General features: G+C 39.4%; 1 protein-coding gene across 1 annotated transcript in view; it reads right to left on the minus strand.

Moving 5' to 3' along the window:
• The window catches only part of PHEX (phosphate regulating endopeptidase X-linked), a 99,820-nt gene that overhangs the window by 54,297 nt on the left and 21,163 nt on the right, over positions 1 to 24,360 (minus strand). Inside the window, exons 4-11 of the mRNA XM_069874069.1 lie at positions 22,917 to 23,003; positions 21,646 to 21,872; positions 18,548 to 18,616; positions 17,541 to 17,657; positions 12,297 to 12,380; positions 11,859 to 12,004; positions 4,736 to 4,829; positions 1,130 to 1,258 (exon numbers count right to left, since the gene is read on the minus strand). Coding sequence (XP_069730170.1) covers positions 1,130 to 1,258; positions 4,736 to 4,829; positions 11,859 to 12,004; positions 12,297 to 12,380; positions 17,541 to 17,657; positions 18,548 to 18,616; positions 21,646 to 21,872; positions 22,917 to 23,003 — 953 coding nt within the window. The remainder of the gene's footprint in view (positions 1 to 1,129; positions 1,259 to 4,735; positions 4,830 to 11,858; positions 12,005 to 12,296; positions 12,381 to 17,540; positions 17,658 to 18,547; positions 18,617 to 21,645; positions 21,873 to 22,916; positions 23,004 to 24,360) is intronic.

Raw genomic sequence — 24,360 nt, forward strand, 5'->3', positions numbered from 1 at the left:
ATATCCCAGAAACATTGTGCCACTAAACTGCCCAGTCACGTATCAGGGAACTCAAAATCTAGATTTCAGAGAGGAAAATACAGCTGAAGCCAAGCAGAAAAAAGAAATGCAGAACCTGAGGGAAACGCACATCACAAAGAACTGGACAAGCCGAATCAAAGTGTTGGCCCATCTGAAATGGAGTCCTTCCCTGGCAAAAAGAGTCCAGCAAGACAACATCAAACAGACAAACTCCAAACTCAGGCTACAGAGCCAGGGTTGTACAGGACTATCACTGTGCTATAACTCCCAGTGCAGGATGCTATTTCACATCTTTCTTAAATGATTATGCCTCTCCTACACTGAGAGCTAAGTTCAATGACTAGATTAGTTCATTTTAAACCAGTTATTGCTGGAAAATCAGTGGCTGGAAAATCAGATATTGGAAAACCCTATTAAAAAAAAAAGACTGTAAAATAAGTCATAAATTATTGTGAAGGGCACTTAATCATTTGAATATGTTATTAGGGGAAGTCATAATGTAGCTATATTTGAAGTTTTAAAATGAGTGTCTAGCTAAACCCTATTCTCTGAACTCAGCAGTGTGGAAGAATACTTTCCTTCACTGTTGAGCAAAAAAGATTCAAATCACAAATCTAAATTCTCACTACGTAGCTCTAAGCTTCCCTTAATTTGGGGTGGACATCAGCTACACTTTCTTGCTCAGACTACAGGTGTAGCTTTAAAAAGGTAGCCCTGGAGCTGAGAGATCTTGACCAATCTTTTAACTAATTAGTAAAAACTTTAAAGAGTTACACAAGCTGTACTAAACTATTTCTTATTGAAAGAATAAGACTCTGTTCCTGCGCAGCCTGATTGATTATTTAAATAAATTAATGTTGCATGGCTTGTTTTTTCATCTGGCTACATATTTGACTGAAGGGTTGAGCATGGAAGGAATGGGCAGCACCTAGATGGACAAAAAGGTAACATTTCTTCAAATTTGTTCCATTTTATCATTTTCTTGAATTAAATTAAAGCATTTTCAAGAATCTTGTCTCTTTTTAAACTTTGGGCTAACATTAGAGGTAATCCGTGAGGAGGAAACCGTTGATTCAAAGTTTCTAGACAGAGGTCTTAGAGGACTCACCATCTCTTTCTTGTCTTCTTGAAAATGGGCTTTCACAAACATCTTACCCACAACGTAAGGGAGCGCACTTTCAACAAGGTCCACACATTTATCCCACTGAGGCAGCAAAGTTGTAGTTCCATGGATCACCTGTTGGCAGGTGCATGTAGATCGTTAGATCATACTATTTAAGAATAACAAATCTGCGTCCACATACCTTATAGCCTAGAGCATATTTCTCAAATAGCTACCAAAAGGAAACAATAATATACTTTATGGTTATTGTTTTTTCATCAAGTGCTATAACAGATCTTTTAACTCCACAAAATAGCTATAAGATTTTAGACTTGGAAACAGTACAATGGTAATGACTTAGAGAGGCTGGGCTTTGAAGGTTAGTTATGGGAAGGCATTCCCATGTGCCAGTTTTAGAATAATCTTGGTAGTCTTTCTGTGTTAGGCAGAGAAACACTTCTAGAAACACCTCTAGAAAATCCCTGCTCTGAGATATCTCCCAAAAAAGGTTCTCTCTCCACTAACCAGGTGAGAAGCCTTAGGAGATCATCCTCGTGAAAATTAGATCAGTCCTTATGACTGATTCTACAAAAACCTCCACATTGTGAACTCATCTGTGCTAACATTGATAGGTGCAGGTCCATACGCTTTTGTTGTTTCCCTGTCTGTTTACTCTTAACACAGACTGTTGCTTTCAGCCTGTTCCCTTTCCACTTAAGGAACTTCTTAAGCTTTTCCTCAGAGAACAAGAGAAATCCCAGTCTGGTAATAAATACCTGCCAGCTGTGTAAAAGCAGAGTACAGTCAACACCAGACTAGGTCAGGCAGGGTAGGATTTTGGCCTCTCATAGAATATACAAGTCTCTTAAGCACTTATCTAGCAGTTTCTGAGCCTCTTCTTTTCCCCAGTCTTCTCCTTTGAGATCAAGATTAAATTTCTAGCAAAACTGAAGGGTTTGGATTCATTGGTTTCCAACACAAAAAGATTTCATTGGAAAATTCCACAGTAACTCAAACCTCAGCTATTGAAGGTCAGATATTTTGGTAGTTCAAAGATTGATTTTTCTCCATCATATTGTCTGTAATTAAGCTTAATCAATGACTCATACTTAAAAACGCCAGTGAACTGCATTTTCAAACACTTTTTATTAATACTGTATGTCATTTTCAATGACAGAGAGAACACTGCTTCTACAAGAAAACCACATTAGGCAAGCAAATATATAATAAGGTAATAGTTCCCTAAACAGAGCCAGATTTGAAAATAAACTCCTTTTCCAAATTCTTCAACCCTCCTATATAACACAGCACATATATACACAGAAGAAAATTTCTCTCTGTGTTCCAAGCAAAACCACCATGGAGCTTTTCCCTTATGCAGAGGAAGAAGGGGAGTCATGGCATTAGTCATCAGAGCGTGAAATTCCTTCCAAAATCTCTTATGTATCAGCCACAGAAAGAGTCAGGAGACAGAGATGGCTTTTAGACTGTGACATATTATTGTTATTATTATTACAACATAGTAATTACCATTATTTTGACAGAGGCTTGACTGTAAGGAGGACAGAAAAGCAGCACAGGCTATGAGACCAATAAAAATAGAGCCAAGAGGAATAGATTATATCTCACAGCCAGTTTATTCATATTTACATTACAACAGCCAACTAGAACTCCCTCAAAATGGTTCTCCTAGTATTAATGTACCACTTTAAAACACAGTGCTCCAGGTAGTAACAGGAAATATAAATAGCAGGTTCCAAGCCCTCCCAGTCAGTTTAGAGCTCAACAACACAACTAACTGACGTCTTCCCCAGGTGCCACTGCACATTTTCTAGGACTTAAAGCACCAGTGCAGATAGTGGCTAATGTGGTAATCAAAGCACTTTCTATAGCATCAGCAAGTTTATCCTGTTTCTCAACTTGAAGTTTTTTGAAGTTTCATCATGTATTTTCCCTCCCTTTGCAAAGAGCATCCTGATGCCAAGATTTCCACAAGTAAGATGTAAAAGCCATCAATAGAAAGTAAGAACTTGGTGAAGTACAGGTGAGGCTGATTAAATTAATAAATTAATAAATAAGATATTCTTCAGTTTAAGGATCACTGTTGCATCTCGCAGTAATGTCTTTTTAGTAGTTCAATAAAACCTTTGCCTTGGACTCCATTTCTCACATTCTTTCTACCGACTTGTGAAGTCTGTTCCTCTAAGCTGTTTACTGTACTTAACTTTAGCTGTTAAGTATTAGCTATTGTTGTTTACTGCACTTAACTAGCTCTCTGCCTCCAGGCCCCAAGGGCAGATAATGGAAAAGAGCTGCTGACTCACTGTTCTTCTTGTGCTGTTCTTACTTTTTCACAACCGCTTATATGAAACCTTTGATGATAATGTTAACAAGCATAGAATCAACTCAGTTTAGATTTCTCCCTAAGCTTCTGGAGAAAGTACCCACAAAGGTGATAGCAGCTAGTTACCATATCAAAATGTGCTGTATCCAAAGCTTAGAGTTTTCTTCCAAGGTTTTTTCTAGGCTTAATATAACTCAATATAACTTAGTTTTATGCTGTAGACTGGCTGATGGCCAGCATCAATCTATTTTACCTGTCTAGCATGGAATGTCCCAGGAGGGGACACACTTACAAACTTGTTACTGTGGTTCTGACAGCCAGTTTCTCACATTTTTGCATGAAGAAAATGGCATCTTTAGCAAGACTAATTTGAATATTATTTCAGAAGTATGAGACTGCCTTTCTTGTGTAGTTTCCATCAAGCTACTGCAGTTTATTTTTAAGTATGTGATCAACTCAGAACTATTCCAGTACTACTCATGGAAAGACATTATAAGTACTTCAATTAGGTACCTCCGTGCCTTACCAGGGAGGACAGAGGACCCGCTGGTAGCAGCATGCCATCCTCCTGTTGTCATGATGTCACAAAGCAGATGATTTTCACACTGATAAACAAAAATTTTGCCATCTAAACTAAAACGGCTTGGAAACCAGCAGGCAAAGCACCTTTCAGATTCAGTTTCATCCCTGGTTTGTTTAAAAAGCCCACAGGATTATCAGGGTTTCTATTCAGGGTTAATTTAATCAAATATGTGTGTTTCACAAATATGCCTACTGTCATAGCTTGGGGCAGTGACAAATGTCTTCTGGGGTTTCTGCAGCCCCAAGATGGAAAGCACCTGATAGGCTTTTCTGTTGAAATGGCAGGTGTATGGATGTGCTAGAGCTCATGCAAAGCTGGCACTAAAGTATGAGGAAGATTTGAGCAAGCTTAGAAAAGCTTAAACCTTAGACTTCTGTTTTACCAGAGCTATATTGACATTTCTTCATTTCCAGCTTTCAAGTTTCTGCATAAGACAACTAAGTTTTTTAAAGGGGAGGTCTTGAAAACTCCTTAACATGTTCTAAAAGACATTTTTCCTTACTGCCATATGCAAGAATACATGTCTTAATTGTTTTAGAGGGAGCCTTCAACAGAAGAAGTTTATTCAAGAAATGTATCCAGCATGAAGATCACATCGTGTTTTGCAAAGGTATAAGTAACTGTAATAGACACCAATAGTGTCAATATTAGTACTGTTGTAAATGCTTTAAAAACTCTAACTTACCCGAGAAAATTCCAGCCACCGGTACTGAAAACGTCTACTGAGGTTAAATAACCTTGAATAAACCATCCTCCACACCACATAGTTGGCAAGAGTCCTGTTAAATCAGACATATTTTTATCAGACATCTAAATGCATACAATGTACCACAAAGCCCTCACAGAAATATCTCTAAAAACATTTCAACTGAATGGTGGAAATTTCGCCTTAAAAATCAATGAGCAATGACCAAATTGATAAATTCCTATTGCACAGAAGAATCTGTATGATTGCAGCCAGTTAATATGTAATTGCACTGCGATAACCATCTTCTAGGGCATAGCTTCTAAGGCACAAGTCCATCTCCTAGTATGTCATTTTTAGCTAAGATTTTTTTTTTTCAAAAGGCAAATTTGTTTAGCAAAAACTGTGTCACAATAATAGTTGCATGAAAGTTCTCTCCAAAGATAAGAAAATAAATGATTTTTTTTTGGTAAATGAAAGTGAACATTATCTTTCTTCATTTGTAGGGTGCATAAATAGTGACTGTGAAACAGAATAGATAGTATTCCATCCCATATATGATATCATTATCTCATATTTTTATCTTTCATTAGACGTTATCAATATGCTTTTGAAATTCTTACTATCCACATATTAAAGTATTATCACTCTTATTTTGCAGATGGATAACTGAAATACCACAAAAGAAAAATGTCAGGAACAAGAATGTCATAAGAACTGAGACTGAGAGATCCAGAAAGAACTTGTTCAAACTTCCCGCGAGATCTGACACCCATCCCCTTTTTCTAAAACTTCAGGCACTTTACTGGACAATTTATCTAGTCTAGATTTTGTTCTCACCGTGCTCAGCAGTGGCTGTGTGTGAGGTGAAGGTGTATTGCGAAATATGCAATTCAACTTTGAAGAGTCTCAAAACAAGTCCATTCATGGCCTGCATTTACTATTCTCATCTTGTCTTATACATGACATATTTTTCAAGGACAGTCATTGCTCTAAAGCTATGGATATCCAAATTTTGTTTGCTGTACTCTGGGATATAGATAACATTTTGGGCAGGCCATATGCTTCTCCATAGGGAGGAAAATTGCTCCTTTGCAGCTGAATCATGGAATCATAGAATCATAGAATGACCAGGTTGGAAAAGACCCATCGGATCATCGAGTCCAACCATTCCTATCAAATACTAAACCATGCCCCTCAGCAGCTTGTCCACACATGCCTTAAACACCTCCAGGGAAGGTGACTCAACCACCTCCCTGGGCAGCCTGTTCCAGTGCCCAATGACCCTTTCCATGAAAATTTTTTTCCTAATGTCCAGCCTGAACCTCCCCTGGCAGAGCTTGAGGCCATTCTCTCTCATCCTGTCCCCTGACCCCCTGAAGATGCTGTTACGAACTGTCTGAACATCTAAAAGACCCATTTCTGCAAACTCCCATTGCCATAGCTGTCAAGAAGCCTAGCTATTGCTACAATGTCACTCCATTAGCTTAATTCAGGAACACATCCCATACTGTCCTCTCCTCTGAATCATAACAGGACATAAACACACTTTGTAGCCACATTGTCTTCACAGCAGCATTTGCCTTAGCCATAACTTGAATTTTGCCTACTTCAGTCGACCCCTACAAAGCCTCATGCTCAAGATATGTTGCTTGCTGCTGCAAGCTTACACCTAAGGCTGCAAGAACAGGAGGTGATAAGGAGATGAGAATAAAGAGGTTTAAGGCAAGCTATAGCTGCATGTAGTCTATTAGTGACCAAGCACACGATAACTCGGTAACTCCAGCAGTGTGCACACTTTCTAGTGGGACACTATGCTGAGAGCAGAGGGGTAGCTGTGCACTCTCCAAGGGTTGGCCAAGACGCACACTGGGAACCCGTCTGCTCAGGCCCAGCAGTCAGCAGGCAGGGAAGGAACACTCTGCTACGCCACTGATTTTGGCTGTCTCTGCAGGCTGCTCCAGCTCAACTGAAGCTAGCACAAGTGTACAGACTCACATGAACCTGCATGGCAGTTGTCCATCCCCGACAGCCTGAACAAAGCCTGTGCTTCTCATCAGTTAAGTCTGCGTATGCTTATAGGTTAGAAATATGGTCAACTCCTCCTCATCTCTCACAGTGGAGAAAGGGTTTCATAAAGCATCAATGTAAAGTCTTTCCCCAATTTCATTTCCTATGCACTCACGTCTGAATTCATCCCATACAACTTGGTGTAACCTTATGCATGCCATGTAACCCTGAGCATATTCCCTTTTGTGATAAACAGATATATCGTATTATATACATAACCACCCCACCCCTCAATAATGGTAAAATGTGTCTGCTATTTATCATTAAGTACATGCACAGCACACATTACAAAAGCCAAAACAGCTCTAAATAGATGATATAATCATTTTGAGATATAGTATAGATTTACCTCTTTACAAGGTTTTGACAACGTGAAATTTCCTCACATATTGGCAATTGAAGCACCCTAAAAGTGTTCAGTTCTCATTTGTTTTGTAATTGATCCAAATTCCACAAGTCTCACAACTATCTGCCTCAGGTATTTCAGCAGAGCTGAATAGCATCCATGTTCCTACAGTAACTACTCTGTGGATCAAAAACAGTATTTATGCAAGTTCTGCAGGTTAAAAGGTTTAAAGGTTTTATTTTGATCAAAAGTCTTAGGCAAAAAATCTCAGCTAAATAAATCACTATCATAAACCTGTTACAAGTTAGAATTTGGTACTTAATTGTTACAAAAAATAAATTCTCCCTTTTGTGTGCTTCTTGTTCTCATCCAGTAGTGTTTGCCCTTAACGTTTGAGTTGGGAAACCTCTGTTAAATTGGAAAAAAAGTGAAAGATGGAAATTTGTAAAGGATAAGTCTTGAAAAGGTGATTTATTCAAAGATGCTAATATTAACAGGAATTCAGAAAATTTTGTAACAGGCATAAGTAATGAAGAGAACTGTCAGTTTCAGGAAATATCCTACAATTAATTGAGGTTTGCTTTAATTTGGGAAGGAAAAGGTGGCTGACATCCTAATCTCAAACTGTCTGATGAGATTGTAATAATTCCTGATCATAATCACACTAGGATCCACTGATGTACCCAATCCATAAAACAAAAGGAAGGTTTCACTTCAAAGGCTAGAGGTATGCTTATTTACTGGGGAAGACAAGGGGGAGAAAGGTTGAGAAGTTTCATTGTTACTTGTTTGAGGGGTGGTGATCTTTATTTTGGTTTTTAAAACAAAACAAGACCATATTTTATCTGAATTTGTTTACCTATTTGGGGAATGATTATTTTACCTTTTTGGCTAATTATACAAACTTAAAATCAATTGGTCATTTTCATCTGGCTTAAAAACTTACTCTTTTAGGTGATTTTCATCCTAATTTCACAAATAAATTCACTGAGGCCCAGAAAAGTTCACCTCTTCACATGGTATGAAACGCAGCACATACAAATACTCTCTGTTCTTTTGATGAGACCAGAGCTCTGTTGTTGTAACCTTTCAGAAGAGTACAGTAAATAGTTCCCTAATTTAATTTCAAAATAACAGTTACAGAAAGAAGCATAGGCTTTTTCTTAACCAATATGACCCACTCTTGTGACACACGCTCCCAAAGGATGTGGTAGAAAGCTTGTTTGCTGGGACAATTAAAATTATACCAGCACTTATGAATATCTGCTAAGGAACTCTCTATAGTTCTGGGGAATAAAGTAGGTTGCTTAGGCAAAACTCTGAGTTTGTAATATTTTAATCAACAGACATAATGGCAATTAAATAGGATAGATTTAATATGAGATAGAGGAACAAATTCATTTTTTAATTTTAAAGAAAAAGATGCCTTTCACAAATTTTGTGATCTGTTTCAAAATCGTATTCATAATTGAGTCGTGAGTCAAATTATGACTATTGAAAAACTTCAGCCTCTATTGCTAGAGGCACAAGTTCAAGCCAAATTATTTTAACTTCCCTCTCTAACTAATTTTTCAGAGGCAGGCTGAGACCAGAAAGGAGGTGTAGTGCCTCCATCCATCTCTAAGGAAAATTTCTCTCATGAAACAGGAATTACAAAGTACTTCTCTTTAAATTGTCCTGTACTGCAAAGATGGAGTAAGGTAAGGCAAAGGAAACCGGTTATTCATTCTGATATCCATGAGGACAAGAAAGTTACTTCCTTCAATAGCCGCAAATGTCTTCAACGAGGACGCAATTTACTGTGTTCTATTTACAGCTCACTCAAAGCACCAGCACAGAGGTAACTGGAAAGGGATATAAGTGGCTCCTAACTGCTGCCAGCACAGTCCCATATCTCTCCTCACATGGCAGAGCTGTATTGGAGCTCTGCCATTATCTCATTTATACCACAGCTACAACTATATTTTCAACATACACATCTTCTTCCTGTAATAGATATAAACTCCATTAAAAATTAGTACACAAAAAAACCTGAAAGAATCCCTGATGTTACTTCAGCACCAAACACCTGACATGACTCACGCTAGCTAGCCCAGGACTGTAAACACCTTCAGGCTAGTTACTCAGCCTCTGGGGCAGCTTGCTACACAGAGCTGTGCTGCTGGGCTGGGCTCACAGCAGTGCCTTGGCTTGGGAATTTCAAACAGATCTCCAAACTACACTGCCGCACATATTTCAAGCTCCACACAGAAATTCAATTACATGCAGCAGGGCTGTCAAGTAAATAACAGCCTTATTCTACTAAATTCACTCTACACCCTGCCATTGTGTTATTTTCTAGTAACATTGCTTTGTGAACAATTTCACAATCCGAGATTGTTCAGCAGGTTCTCCAAGGGAGCAGTTTTTAATATGGTGATTATGAGTCCATATAACTTGTCACTTCCATCACTGAGAATTGCTTTTGTAACCAGACTTAGTTTTCGTTCCATTCTTTCCTCCATCTGAAACAAACTTCGCTTTACTTTGCCAGATCACTGGGGCATAACCCAACTATTTTCAGTAGTGCCAGCAGAGTGCTCATCTGGGAAGGGGACACACAAAGCATTGGAATAAAAGTATGATTTAGGTATAGATGGCTTATAACTGAAAAGAATATGATCTTGGTGAAAGAACCTGCTTCTCCTAATGATGCTGCCTCTCCTGAAATTATGAGAAGTTAATTCACTTTCTAATTATTGAAGTAAATCTGAAATTTTGGAATGTTTTACTAGAAATTTCATTGCTCTGGATATTTACTGTAACAAACCAAACTCACATTGCTAGCATTAATTCAACCTTTAAAATATCATATGGAGAATGAAAAATGAGATTACTTAAAAGAAAATATCTTTGTTGGGCTTTCAGAGTTGACTCTATAGGGAACTGTTAAGACCTCATTGTTAGAAGTACACATTAAGATGATTTCCTGATTTTCTCAGGCCAAATAACGAGGTTACTTCTGGAGCAAGCTTACATTTTAAGTGACAAACATTATCATCTGTTAGGTAAACATGAACTTTGTTATCATGCAGTGACTATTTGGATGGATTTTACATACAAGAACTTGGAGGCTGCTTGTGTGGAGTTTAGCGCTATTTGTCATTTCTAACATTTTATGATGCAAATTTCTTAGGGTAAGATTGAATAGAAAGTGCCAAAATCATTATCAACTATGAGATACAAAGGATGAATATACTGGAAATTGGACACTGCTTTTATCCCCTCTCCCAGCCTGTGAGAATCCAGCAGCTGGTCTCAAGCTTTGCTCAAGACAGGTTTTGCCATTCTTTATTGTCATGACTTCAGCCTCTCCCTGCCATGACATAAAAGCTGGCTTAACTCCTCTTGAATACTCAGAGTTTTCCTGAATAAGACCTTAATAGGAAAATGCCTCCAGGTATTTACTCTGTACTTACAGAATATATTTGTGTGTAACTGTATTTATACACGGGGAACAACTAATTCTCCATTGTCTTGCTTCATGTGCATCCTTTAAACCACCACTTTATCCCCACTGATGTAACTAACTTTGAGATACAAAGCACGGACAACCCAAACCATTTAGGAGAATTTCTTCAATAGATTAAGATCAGTGGCACACTAGCAATATTTGTCTGTAGGCAGATCAGTCATTTTTTCTTTTTATTGTTTGATTTGTGTGTTATTTTTAGAGGTACTATAGATTCATTTAAGCGAGTCCAGATGAGGGCCATGAAGATGATCAGAGGGCTGCAACACCTCCCATACAAGGACAGGCTGAGAGAGTTGGGCTTGCTCAGCCTAGAGAAGAGAAGGCTCTGGAGAGACCTTATAGCAGCCTTCCAGTACTTAAAGGGGGCCTACAGAAAAGGCAGGGGAGGGGCTCTTTATCAGGGAGTGTAGTGATAGGACAAGGGGTAATGATTTTAAGCTGAAAGAGGGGAGATTTAGGTTAGATATTAGGAAGAAATTTTTTACTGTTAGAATGGTGAGACACTGGAACAGGTTGACCAGAGAAGTAGCGTATGTCCCAGCTCTGGAGGTGTTCAAGACCAGGTTGGATGAGGCTTTAAGCAAACTGATCTAGTGGAAGGCTTCTAAATTAGTCTTTTTTTCTGAAATGTAAATTTAATTGTGGCCATACTGTATAATCAGCAAAGAGTGATTTTTGGAGACAAGAGGCTAACAATACTTTTTTTAAAAGTTCAGCAACACACCTGAGCAGAGAGCAAATTATTACAGAAATTGCTTAGATAACATCAATAATGATACTTTGAAATGGGATGCCATCTTCACAAACACTTTTTCATCTATCTGCCCAAAGCCGTCTCACTTCCCTGTGCAAAGCACACTTACTATGTTTAATCTGAGCTACCAGCATTTTTATAACTGTGTTCTGCAGGTGTAAATCATTTCACAAGGTACAACTCTATACAATTAAGAGATGCTGAGTGTATCAAGGAAGAACAGCTTTACCATTTTCCATAAAAAAAGAAAGGTGTTGAAACTGCATATTCTCCTGCTACACACAAGCTAATATCTATATTCTCATTTAAACAAAGTCAAACAGACCTTTTGCCTAGAGGCTTGATTCCAAGAATATCTGAAGCACCAGAAAAAAAAAAAAAAAGCCCAGCATTTGAAGCCCCCTCATAAATGTGGATTAAACCATCATAGAATCCTTACTTTTTCCTTTCATTTTCTAGTATCCTGAACAAATCTTTGAAGTACTGGGGAACACGGACAATTACATTTTCTGAAGGACCTATATCTTTGAGCTCAGGATAAAGTCTGGTGTCAATCACCTTCTTGATGTATCCCAGCCAGTCAAACTGCAATGACAAAGAGAAGGCTGGTTAAAGCAGATTATGAAGAGAGATGATTTATTAACTACGTTGTACCATTGAGACTAATGGTTTCAAAGCTCTGCTTATTAAAAATTTATAAACTATTGCACTTTGTAAAGTGCAGTAAAGTTAAAATGATTTAAAAGATCGTATATTGTTAGTTGAGTACACACATTTCTAATTATATTCCTTTACCATGCTGCTCTGTGCATTAAAGGCAATTTTCATTATATAGTTCAATGTTAAAGGAATAATTTTGCAGTTATCCCCAACCAACCTGTGGAATCATGGCACTAAGCTCCGATATGTTCATTTTATTGTACATCACCTCACTTGTTCGATTTTCATATGGAATCATGATCTGAGGGGGAAAAAAAAGCAACAAAACCATCAAAACAAGGATTATCTTGCAGGGACTTGCTCTTATATCATTACTGTCCATCATAATCTCAGTACAGAAATATCTCAGCACCGGTTTTGCAACCATTCATGGCATTATCTTGCCTTTCTGAGGATGGCATTTAACTAGGAGGAATGGAACACAGTTCATTGTCGGTTTAACTCATTACTGGGGAATTTAATGAGCTGTATGTCTTCTTTGAACATATTAGACCAATGTTAGCTCTGATTATGCTGATGGAATGGATGTTGATTCTTAAGAGATAAAAGTACACCTAGACCATGAATACTTACTCATCCCGTTATATCAGGTAGAAGCTGTCTCCAAACAATACAGTTTAAAAGGTCAAATCTCATATTGGTATGCAGGAAGCACATCTCATTTCTGGGATTTGAACATATTCTTGCTATGGCCTGACTCCATCAGAGAGAAGAGCCAGGTACACAGAGGTTTCTCCTCATTTTATCCCACCATCCTAATTTCCATAGCAGAAAACCTGGGTCAAACATGAATTATTCTTCAACCAGACTGCTCATCTAGGTGACCATAGGAGCCAGAACTCAGGATCCTCTATAATGTCAAAATCCAAGGACAAAACAAAATAAATCCCAAATATAAAGCAAGTCCTTTTATAACTGACAAGGGACATTCTGATTCTAAAATGGCAGTATAGCTCAGAACAGAAAAACAAACCAAGTCCATGATATAGCTTAAAATTTTCTCAATGTTCAAGAGAAACAAGTGTCAATGGCAGTTCCAGTCCTCCTCTAAGGTGAATACTATACAATAGGCTGTACACTGTACAGTTTAAAGAGGTCAGAGACTGATATAAGACTAGCCAGACAGCTGGTATCTCTCCAACCAAAATTCTTAAATAAGTGTCTGCGGTTTTAGTATTGCTTAAGTCACACTGGAAAAGAAAAAAATACTTTCTCCCTTTCTGCAAATTTCATTTATCTGATAAATCTTTAAACTCTTCTTGAACCCATTTGCTCCCTTCCTCTCACAACTTTCTCTCTTCCTCCAGTAATTCAAATGTAATTGAAACCTTCCTTGTACACAACAAGCTCTCACAAAGCATGCTGCTCCTTCCAATACCCAAAGTATCCTCCCGTTATTCTTGCTGTCTCTTCCTGAGCAGACAAGTTCTCCATTACATATATTCACTTAAAATGAATGCAGAGAAACACAGGTTACAGTCAAAGTAACAAACAGGACTATCTCCTTCGAAATCACAGTAAGATGTTTACATAAACCATTGTGCTCATTAAGGAACATGCAGCAATCCATGTCCCTGAACTCATGCCTAGTATCTGGATATATTAGGAGGATTATTCATACTAAAGGGAAACTAGGTAACTGTGAGCAAGTACGGCTTTGTTGTATAACAGTGTGCATTACTGATCCTGAGGGTTGTTACATGATGCATGTCATCTTATATGGCAAATTCATCTATATACACTGCAGATTAAAGATCTGTAAGACCTTTGTTAAGTCAAGTTAAGTCAATTTGTTAAGTTAGAGCTACTAGAGGTAGTGATGCATGTTTTTATCACATTACCAATAAACAAAAGAAATATTTTCTCCTTTTCAAGCCTACTGGGTAACAATGAAGTATCTGCTCATTTGTCTGTCCATGACAGCTACTTGAAGTTGAATATTGAGCTTTATTTACAGGTATGACAAAATTTCATCTCTTTCAGCAGAGAGATGGAAACACTGATTTACTACCCTTGGGGATGGCCCTCAATTCTGCACACACACACAATTATGAAGCACCACAGCCTTTCCTCCTGCAGACTGTAACAGCAGAACCCAGGGAAAAGTCATCTGTTGCATCATCTGTCCTGCGCAACAGGCTTCTCTGTTAGCAGGAGACCCAGCGTTTCAAAGGGGATAGCTTCTTTCCTTGGCAGTATGAAGAACTGCTCAGCTCAGCTGTCAGTTCTACAATTCAGCATCAAGTTTGTAGCCCTAACATTTGCCGGTTTCCCAGGTCTGAGGCTAACTCTTCTCTCTAGCTTTAGAAGTGAAAGTGATAGTGGACTTGCAGCTTCCAGGAGCAGGATTCCTGCAGTATCCACACTGGAGCAGAGATACAGGCAAGCAGAAACGCTTCTTCAGCCTGCAACAGTCCTAATGCATAAATCAAACTCCATAAGGGGCAAGCATGTCACCACAGAAACTGGCCATAACCAAGTACCAGATTTAAATCTTTTTAGCATTATTAAATTCAGCTGGTCCCCTAAATTAAAACTCAAGGAGTTTCTCATCCTTTCTCCGAGACTGCCCCATGAAAGCAGCTCAGGAGCTAAACATGGTGCTACAGTAACTATAGCCCTCTTCACTGCTGAGTGCCAATATGCCACCTCAGTCTCGCATTGCTTTTAGGCTGTTCTTCAGAGAATCAGCCTAATCTGCTTCTTGAATACACGGTAATAGATTTATAACACAGGAGGGAAGCAAATTCTGCCCAACTTCAAATTTATAGAATCAAAGAACAATAGAATCATTCAGGTTGAAAAAGACCTTTCAGATCATCAAGCCTAATCATAAACACAACAATGCCAAGTCCACCATAAAGCCATGTCCCTAAGTTTCACATCTACATGACTTTTAAATACCTTCAGGGATGGTGACTCCAGCACTTCCCTGGCTTCTCTCAAGCAGATCAACACTGCCACCAAACCTGGTGTCATCTGCAAACTTACTGAGGGTGCACTGAATTCCTCCGTCTAGATCATTGATAAAGACATTAACCAGAACAGACCCCAGCACTGAGCCCTAGGGAACAGTGCTTGTGACTGGCCCCCAGCTGGATTTAACTCCAGCTTCTACCACTGGATGGCCTGGCCATCCAGCCAGTTTTTTACCCCATGAAGACCGAACCTGTCTAAGCCATGAGCAGCCAGTTTCTCCAGGAGAATGCTGTTGGAAATGGTGTCAAAAGCTTTACTAAGGTCTATGAAGACCACACCTACAGCCCTTCCCTCATCCACTAAGTAGGTATCCACTTGTTATAGAAGGAGATCAGGTTAAATCAAGTAAGACCAGTTTTTCCTAAACCAATGCTGACTGGGTCTGATCGCCTGGTTGTCCTGTATATTCTATGTGATGGCACTCAAGATGATCTGCTCCATAAGCTTTCGTAGCACCAAGGTCAGGCTGACAGCCCTGTAGTTCCCTGGATCCTCCTTCTGGCCCTTCTTGTAGATGGATGTTACATTTTCTAAACTCCAGTCAAGTGGGGCCTTCCCAGTTAACCAGGACTGCTGATAAATGATAGAAAGTGGCTTGGTAAGCATTTCTGCCAGCTCCCTCAGTACCCGTGGGTGGATCCCATCCAGTCCCATGGATATGGGCATATCTAAATGGTCAGGCAGGTCACTAACCATTTCCCTCTGGAATATGGGGGCTTCATTCTGCTCCTTGTCCCTGTTTTCTAGCTCAGGGATCTGGGTACCCAGAGAAGAACAAGCTTTACTGTTAAAGACAGAGACAAAAAAGGCATTAAGTACCATACCCTTTTTTTTGTTCTTTGTCACTGTGTTTCCCCCAACACCCAATAAAGGATGGAAATTCTCCTTGGCCCTCCTTACGTTGCTAATGTGCTTATAGAAATACTTTTTATAATCTTTTGCAGTGCTAACCAGGTTAATTTCTATCTGAGCTTTGGCCCTTCTAATTTTCTCCCTGTGTGATCTCATAACATCCTTGTAGTCCTCCTGTGTCGCATGCCCCTTCTTCCAAATGTCACAAACTCTCTTATTTTCTTTTTTTTTTCCTGAATTCCAAAGCTGTCTATTCAGCCAGGTCAGTCTTCTTCCTTGCTGGCTCACCTTTCAGCATGTAGGGACAGCCTGCTCCTGCACCTTTAAGGTTTCCTTCTTGAAGAATGTCCAGCCTTCCTGGACTACTTTGCCCTTCAGGACTCCCTCCTAAGGGACTCTGGCAACCTGTAACCTAAACAGGCCAGACTGTGCCCTCCAGAAGGCACAGTGGCAGTTTTACTGACCACTCTCCTCACTTCTCCAAGAACTGAAAACTCTCATTTCACGATCACTGTGCTGAAGACAGCCTCCACCTGCCATATCACTCACAACTCCTTCTCCATTTGTGAGCAACAGGTCCAGCAAGGTGCCTTCCCTAGTTGGCTCACTCACCAGCTGTGTTAGGAAGTTATCATATTCCACACAATCCAGGAACCTCTTAGCATGTTTCCTCTCTGTTGTATTGTATTCCCAGCAGACATCTGGGAAGCTGAAGTAGGGAAGTCCCTATGAGAACACAGGCTAGCAATTCTGAGACTTCTCCCAGCTGCTAGTAGAGTATTGCATCTGCCTTTTCATCCTGATTGGGTGGTCTATAACAGACTCCTACCATGATATCTCCCTTGTTGGCCTTCCCCCCGATTCTTACCCATAAACCATATGGTCATCATCATTAAACTCTAGACAATACACACTCTCCCTAACATAGAGAGGTACACCACTGCCTCTCCTTCCTTGTCTATCCCTTCTGCAGACTTTACAGACGTCCGTTTTAGCACTCCAGTTGTGTGAGTCATCCCACAGTGTTTCCATTATTGCAACTGTATCACAGTTTTCCAGCTGCACAATGGCTTCCAGTGCATTGATGTAAATGCACTTCACTTGGGCTATTGATCTTGCCACTTTTTTGGGGAGAAGTCCTAATTTCTATGTGACCATTATCAGGCATTTCTGCAGTTCCTAAAATATCAATTACCCTTGCACCTTTGCTGTCACATGGATTTCCTTCCCCTACGTCCACTGAGACAGCAGATCTCGTAGCACACCATCCCTCAAACACTAGTGTGTTACCCTCAGTAACTGATCTACAGTGAGCCTCGTTGACAATTTAAAAGACCAAGAATAGTTGGCTACATTTTTTCCCCTGAAAATAAAATAATCAATTTAATAATTAAGGGATGAATATTGTTCAGCCCTTATTTATCAGGTTCCATTTCTTTCCTTCTACTTCCAAAACCCACTTTTGCTAGTGCTGTTAATATAAAGGCTTTCCATCCTGAAAAAAATATTTCTTTTGTTTGTTTGTTTGTTTGTTTTAAAGCTAGCTTCAATCCTGCACTAGCTTACCCACCTCAGCTATTTTAACTTCCAGTCTTAGAACCGACTTCATATCTGATTCAGCTCTTGAAGCATTTGCTCCCAGAAGCACTGCTGTATCAACCATGAACTGCAAAAAGGCATCTCGGTACTGTAAAGAAACAAGAATAGTGAAATGATCAGTGGATTTTCTTTTAAGCACAGCTGTAGCTGTAGACCACAAATGCCCAACTCTAGTAATGAGTATAATATTTTTACGCACAAGCAACCACCTTTGTGCTTTCTGTACTGCAAACGCCTGCTGTCATTGAGGAAAAAAAGGAGAAATAACACTGTAAGCATACTCTATATGACACACAGAGATATCTGCTGCTGTTCATGGAGCATCAGTCTCAAGAAGTGCAAATTACACTTTGGATTAGATTGACAACATTTATAGCTCTTACAATAGGATTACAACGTGTATGGTGTACACCAAGAGTTTACACCATCTCATACAATGGTCAGCATAGGACTGGATGTAGAGAGGGAGTAAAGAAACAAGACAGCCTGACTTTCCAGTGGTGCCCACTAACAGGACAAGAAGCAATGGCACAAATTGTAATATATGAAATTCCATGTGAAAATGGAAAGACACTTTTTCACTGTGGAGGTCTCACAGGCTGCCTGGAGAGGATGTGGGTTCTTCAGCCATGGACATATTCAAAATCTTACTGGACACTGTCATGGGCAAGCTGCCGTAGCTGACCCTGCTTGAGCAAAGAAGTTGGACTACATGAACTCCAGATGCCTCTTCCAAGAGGGAAGACAAGCATGAGGTCCCTAAATCTTGCAAAAATCTTCACTTGAGATACTTTGCAAGAGTGTTTGTGATAGTGGTGTTTGTGGTGCTGGTGTTTTTTGATAGACATTATCCTGAAAAATTATAAACCTAAACAAACCACAACCCTTTCTCAGTTTGGAGTTCAACAAAACAAAAGCAAAAATGAGAAAAACTGAGAGGGAAAATGGCCACTCTGTGTTTCAGTTAGTAATACTTACAGATTTAGCTTCTGTGGTGTTTTCTAGGTAATCCTCTCGAGATGCAAGAGAGAGACTTGCTTGATCGAGCTGTTAAAATAACAAGGAGCAGCATTTAATACTTAAAATCATCAGAGTTCAAAGATGGATCTATAAGCAACCTTGGAAGACTTTGCATTTTTCTGGCAATTACAGTAGATGTGTATAACTGTCTTATACATAATAGACTGCACCAGTCTGAGTTCCACAGGCTTTCCAAACAACAGAAAAACACTGTTTGTGCTGACAACTGTTCATGCTATACATATTTCAGGGCCATAGGAGTTAGCCTGAGGAAAACATTAGCGTAGCGTATGGATAAAACACCCATTAGGTGCTGGAACACATTAGCTGCTTTGTGCCTCAAAAGCAGTGTTAGCCTTCTTTGACTGAAACTGAGGTCATACCCTTGAGCTTCACCCTAGACCAGCACAGTGTTGTATTTGGCTTTTTGAACAGACGTACTGAAACAGCTGGATACCAGCTACAGAGATGACCGCATGGAAGTACAGGAAATTGTTATGCCTCCAGTACATTATCTAAATCTTTTTGAACTAAACATGAATGATACTTGTTGGTCTACAGTCACCCCAATTTTGGAATAAGTTCCTCATAGTAATTCCTAAACCAGTCTCAAAAATTCATTGAGGTCTGCACATAGCCTCTTGATTGAAATGACTGGATGGGAGTATTTACATATTGTTCCTAATTCCTAGCAAGGCAAAAATCACAGTACAGCAGATATCTTAAAATCACTACTGGAAACTGAGATTTCCCAAAATATTTCAATGTGAACAGGTTTGGTTAGGATGTGGAAGACTAAGCTGAAAGCATAATTCAATCAGGTTCCAGATTCTGAGTAAGATACTAATGGAAGAATAAATAATAGTTTTGATGTTTTAAAATTATCATTTTTATGCTGTATTTGCTTTTAAAAAGATAAGCCTAGTGAAGAGAGATTTTATTTATTCATACAATTTCCCCTAAGTCTTTTTTAATCTAAATCCTACACCATTTCACATTTTCTACATTTATTAAAAGGACCTAAATAAATACAACTAGAATCTTAAATCAAAGAAGACATTTCATCTTTTCCTTCGCTGACTGATATTCTCAGCCTTTAAAATATGCCATAAACAAAATAAAACAAATCATCCAATAAAAGGAGAGTAGCTGTAATGCTCAGTGCAACTCTGATTCTTAGAAAAATAATATCACCTTCTTTTTTTCAGCATATTGAAGCAAAAATAACATATTCCTGTGCTTCACAAATGTGTGTCCTGGTAATAGTTAACTTCAGATGATTTGTTCTATTTTAATTATATGGCTGCTGCATGAAATGCTCATCCAGATTTCCTGGCGTAAGAGTTACATTTGACAAGCCATTGAAATCAAGAAAGCACAAATATGAGAAGTAAACAAAAAAGTTAACCAAATACTTCAGCCCTCAAGAAAAAAAAAAGATCATATTGAATGCTGAACAAAGTTTTATTTGGAGTTTCCTCCTTTTTTTCTGATCCATTCATGATTTTGCAATCCTGAACAAAAAGAATTTTGTAATGAAGACACTTTCACAAGCAGACTGGAATATTTTGTGGTACATCCGTACCTCTGGGAATTTGTTAAAACACAGACCAAGTAGAACACTGGCTAATGCATTCTAGAGATCAAGTTCTTAATCAAATTAACAACAACAAGAGTATATCCTATGGAATAATATGTTATTCATAGCGTGTAGCGCTTCTGTTATTTAGACATCCAATTCTTAGGTACTACTAAAGATACTGAGTGCAGATACTGCTAGGTAAAATTCATTTCCAAGAGACCAGCAATAGGGGTATACGTGCCCAACCTTCCACTGGCAGGTGATTTGGACTGAAATATTGTAACAGGAAATACTAAATATCGCTCCTGATTGTACTGTTTCAGTTCTTTTAAGCAAATTTCCATCCAAAGCAATCCTGAGAGGATCTGAACAGCATCTTAGCAGAATGACATCTTTGACAGAGCAAATCATTGATCTGCTATTGACTTGACTATTTGGGAAAATGTCCTAGAGATAGGGAAATGTTACCCTTCAATTTAATTCCAGTTAAATGCCTCAGTTAAATAACATTTCAAAGAACTAACTCAGCACCAACATCCACTCCAGTACTACTACAGTTAAGTGTTCTTTGATCCTCAAATACAATTTATTCTTGGCTATATTCTACAGCTAGCCAAGATGCTAGCAACCATAGATTCTATTTTGCTGTGATGAATGGCATCGTAACTTTCTTCTCTGCCCCTTCTTTCTTGCCTTCATAAAATATTTTCTTGTAGCACTGGAGGGCTAGTCTACTCTGGCTAGTCATCTCTACTTCTCAAACAACAACAATGCATTTGGCCCAGACACTCAGTCTTGCCACCATGACAGCTCACAGTAACAGTTACAACTCTCTCTGGAGTTTTGTCAGACTATGGTGAGGCAACATTTCTTGAGTCTTTTTCTCACTAATCTAAACTGTTGTGTAATGCCATGCACTGTTAACAAACTGGTAACGATTTGGTACAAAAGCAATAGCATTTCAGTAAAAGGTAAATTCCTGTTTAGAAGTGTTTGGGATACACCTGTGTTGTAAGGGGCTGTATAAGCACAAGGTAATGTGTTTCCACCTCAATAACAATAGCTCAAGTTCAAAATAGCTGCTAATGATGCACCATCCTTCATCTTCACAGACAGAAACCATCCTTCATACAACTGATGAGTCAAAAGGAGCACCCAGAACACCTCCAGAACTGGATATCCATCTCTCTCATTTTCACAAACATAGACCCTGGACATTGGTGCACTGGGAACGTATTTAATCTTTGGGTTTGCTATTAGATAGGAGAAAATTTCCTGTACAGAAATATTTTTCAAAGCATGTGGTGCCTAGTAGCTTCTACAATGCCATAAATTGGCACCTATGGACATTTCTAAGCCAGTAGATAATAGCAACAATAATCAATTGTGACTACTTGGCATGTCAACAAGTTTTTTAAAAAATGATACCACAAAATACCATTCAAAGTAATCTACTAGCTGTGTTATAGTTTACCTTCAGGATATACTGATTGGAGATTTTGTCATCAGCAGCCACATATAAACGGATGAAGACAGAGTTACTGTATTGACCTCGAAGAGTTGCCAGGGCTTGGACTAAGCTAAACCTCCTTTCTGACCACAGCCCTTCAGGCCCAATGTTTGATTCCAGCACAGGCCAGCGGAAAGGTGAATGCCTCAGTATACTTAACAAGGGTTTCACATCAGCTTTTTCAATTTTATCTGAAATGTCAAAGCGTGACAACAATTACATTCCAGACAATTCAAATCCAGCAGCAGCCACATGAGACACAAAGGTTTATTGGCATTGATTGATTTCGAGGCAAGACAAAACACAATAGCCGAAACCCAAAGCCTCTGCTCTGCCTGTGAGCACAGAAGCTTGGGATTCTAACACAGTTTATCTGAATCAAGAATAAGGGAGGTAAATCAGTGCCTTTCAAAAAAAGGCAAAAGGCTGGAATTAAGCCAATTAAAAAAAAACATTCCTCACTTAGGAACTAGCATAGAAATTTCATTGGTTCTGGGGGGAGGTTATTGTACGTAATCAAAGCTAGAGGGGGTCAACATGTCAGCATCAAGGCTGCAGAACAGGCTGTCTCAGTAGCTGATAGTCAGTCTCAGGCTCTGCTGGACGAAAACTGTTCAGGAAATAAAGTCTGAAAGAGTCAGAAAGACAAAGGGCACTTTGAAGGACAAAGTCCACTCCCTCCCAACTTATCTTTCACCCATTCAGCTATAAAAAGGTAGTGATGTGTCCCAATCTACTATATCACTTAAGCACCATTTACAAGCTCAGGAAAAGCACTCTGCAAAAGTGTCTGTAGGGCTCCCTGTCCAAACTTGCTTGACATCTAGATAACCTGAAGCTTAAGAGTCCATGGCTGTCTATACCCAGTCCTGTGGAAGTGTTTTGATTAAGGGGATATAGAGAAAGGTAGAAGGTGCTGAGCAACAGACTCTTGAAAATGGCAATATGAGAATGTCACCAGAGGGCTTCTCTGATTTACCAGGCACCACTCCCACACCCCTGGTGCATGGCTTTGGCATCCTTTTGCACAGATATCCCTCCACAGTTCCCCGATAACCACAGGTCTCTGTAAAACTGACAACAGCCAACTTCTAAAATGTGTAAGGAGCCTTTGCATTCAGCTGAATCCAAATCAGCAAAGCCTGTGCATCTCCACAGAGCTCAGCAGACAGAAAAAAAGCCTACCTTTATAAACTCAGGTAACATAAGCATCCCCCTCAAGTCAGGCCACTTACTCTCATTCATGCAGGATGCGTAAAGGATCTTGGCCTTCTGTACAGCTTCACTGTCTCGTCTTTTGCTGATGGGTTTCTCAAGTAGTGCTGAAAGTGAAATGACTTTTTTAATACATTGGAAAATGTAGAAAGTATCTGTTTGCCTGTCTCAGTGTTTGTTTTAATCATTGCATTCATTTAACTAAGGATGAGGTTCCACATGTGTTTTCTTAAATAGTAACACACACATAAGATGTGTTTGTGATTTTTTTCCACCCTCAACAGAGAAGGACTTTTTATTTACTTGTATTTAAAGGGACTACTTTAAAGCCATCTGACAGATTGATTATTGCTTATCCTCACAGCCAACTTGAGCAAACTGGGGAGACAGGGAACCAGCATCCCGGGCAGGGACTCAGGAATTCTTTAAAGGAGCTCAGCCTCTGGTGCTAGTATGTTGTGAAATCAGAGTCTAATAGAGAAGCTGATAGGATCCCAGGAGCAAAACTGCTGGCATTCCCTTTTACTGGATCTACTGCTGCTAAGAACTGGGTAGAGAACTGTCCTGTTGTCCATCAAATGCACAGAACCTCGATATTGTAAATGATACAGAGGGACAAGTATCTAACTACTATTTGAAAAGCTGCATTATATGGGTCCCTCTCATTATAGTTGTCAACCTTCTTGGTGCCTGAAAGCCAAACTAGCTCTTCTACAGCTGTCATCTCTTTGCATCCCTTGCATTCCTCATATTATGTTATGTTAGTGAAATAGCATGAAAAGTGCATCTGAATCTCAGCAGTCTGCACTCAGTTGCCTTGAGTCATTTTATCCAAGTTGTAAATCAGCCATGATGCAGCTGTAGATACACAGGTAAATGTAGAGGCAGCTTAGCTTCAATGACATCTATCAGCTCAGGTGCAGCACAGCATGAGCACTTCCATGGCCAAGAGAAGCAGGGTAGTACTTAAGCACAGCACTGAAGCAAGGCTAGCAAATCCTGTCAGATCTTACCTGGATTTGTAGGATTATCTTATTGTTACTGGGACCATTGGAGAGAATGGCTTTGCTGGAACCATCCCAAGTCCCTCCTGTTGAATGCTCAGCCAGAGATATAAAACCTTGAAAAACTCAAGAGTGCCTTCTCTATGCCATACTCCCTGCTGCTTTGGACTTCAAACAAGCAAAGGCAAAGTGAGGATTTGCCCTCTGTGGTGCTGTGCCTGAGCCAAGAATCATGCCCCACACAAAAGGGGAATCAAAGTGGAAGAGTCCCAGTGACCTGCCAAAACAGAAGGCCACTGGGACTTCATAAAACCAGCCAAAGCAAAACCAAATCATTCCCACATGGAGTTTAATCAGATGTCAATTCAATGTTGTTTTCTCTGCCAGTGCTGGCTCAGGTGTTGCAGAGTACTGAAGAAGCAGTGGTGCTGCCTTTCAAATGCAGCACCTTCCTGCAAAC

This window comes from Phaenicophaeus curvirostris, chromosome 1 (genome assembly GCF_032191515.1).
Source record: "Phaenicophaeus curvirostris isolate KB17595 chromosome 1, BPBGC_Pcur_1.0, whole genome shotgun sequence".
Taxonomy (NCBI): Eukaryota; Metazoa; Chordata; class Aves; order Cuculiformes; family Cuculidae; genus Phaenicophaeus; species Phaenicophaeus curvirostris.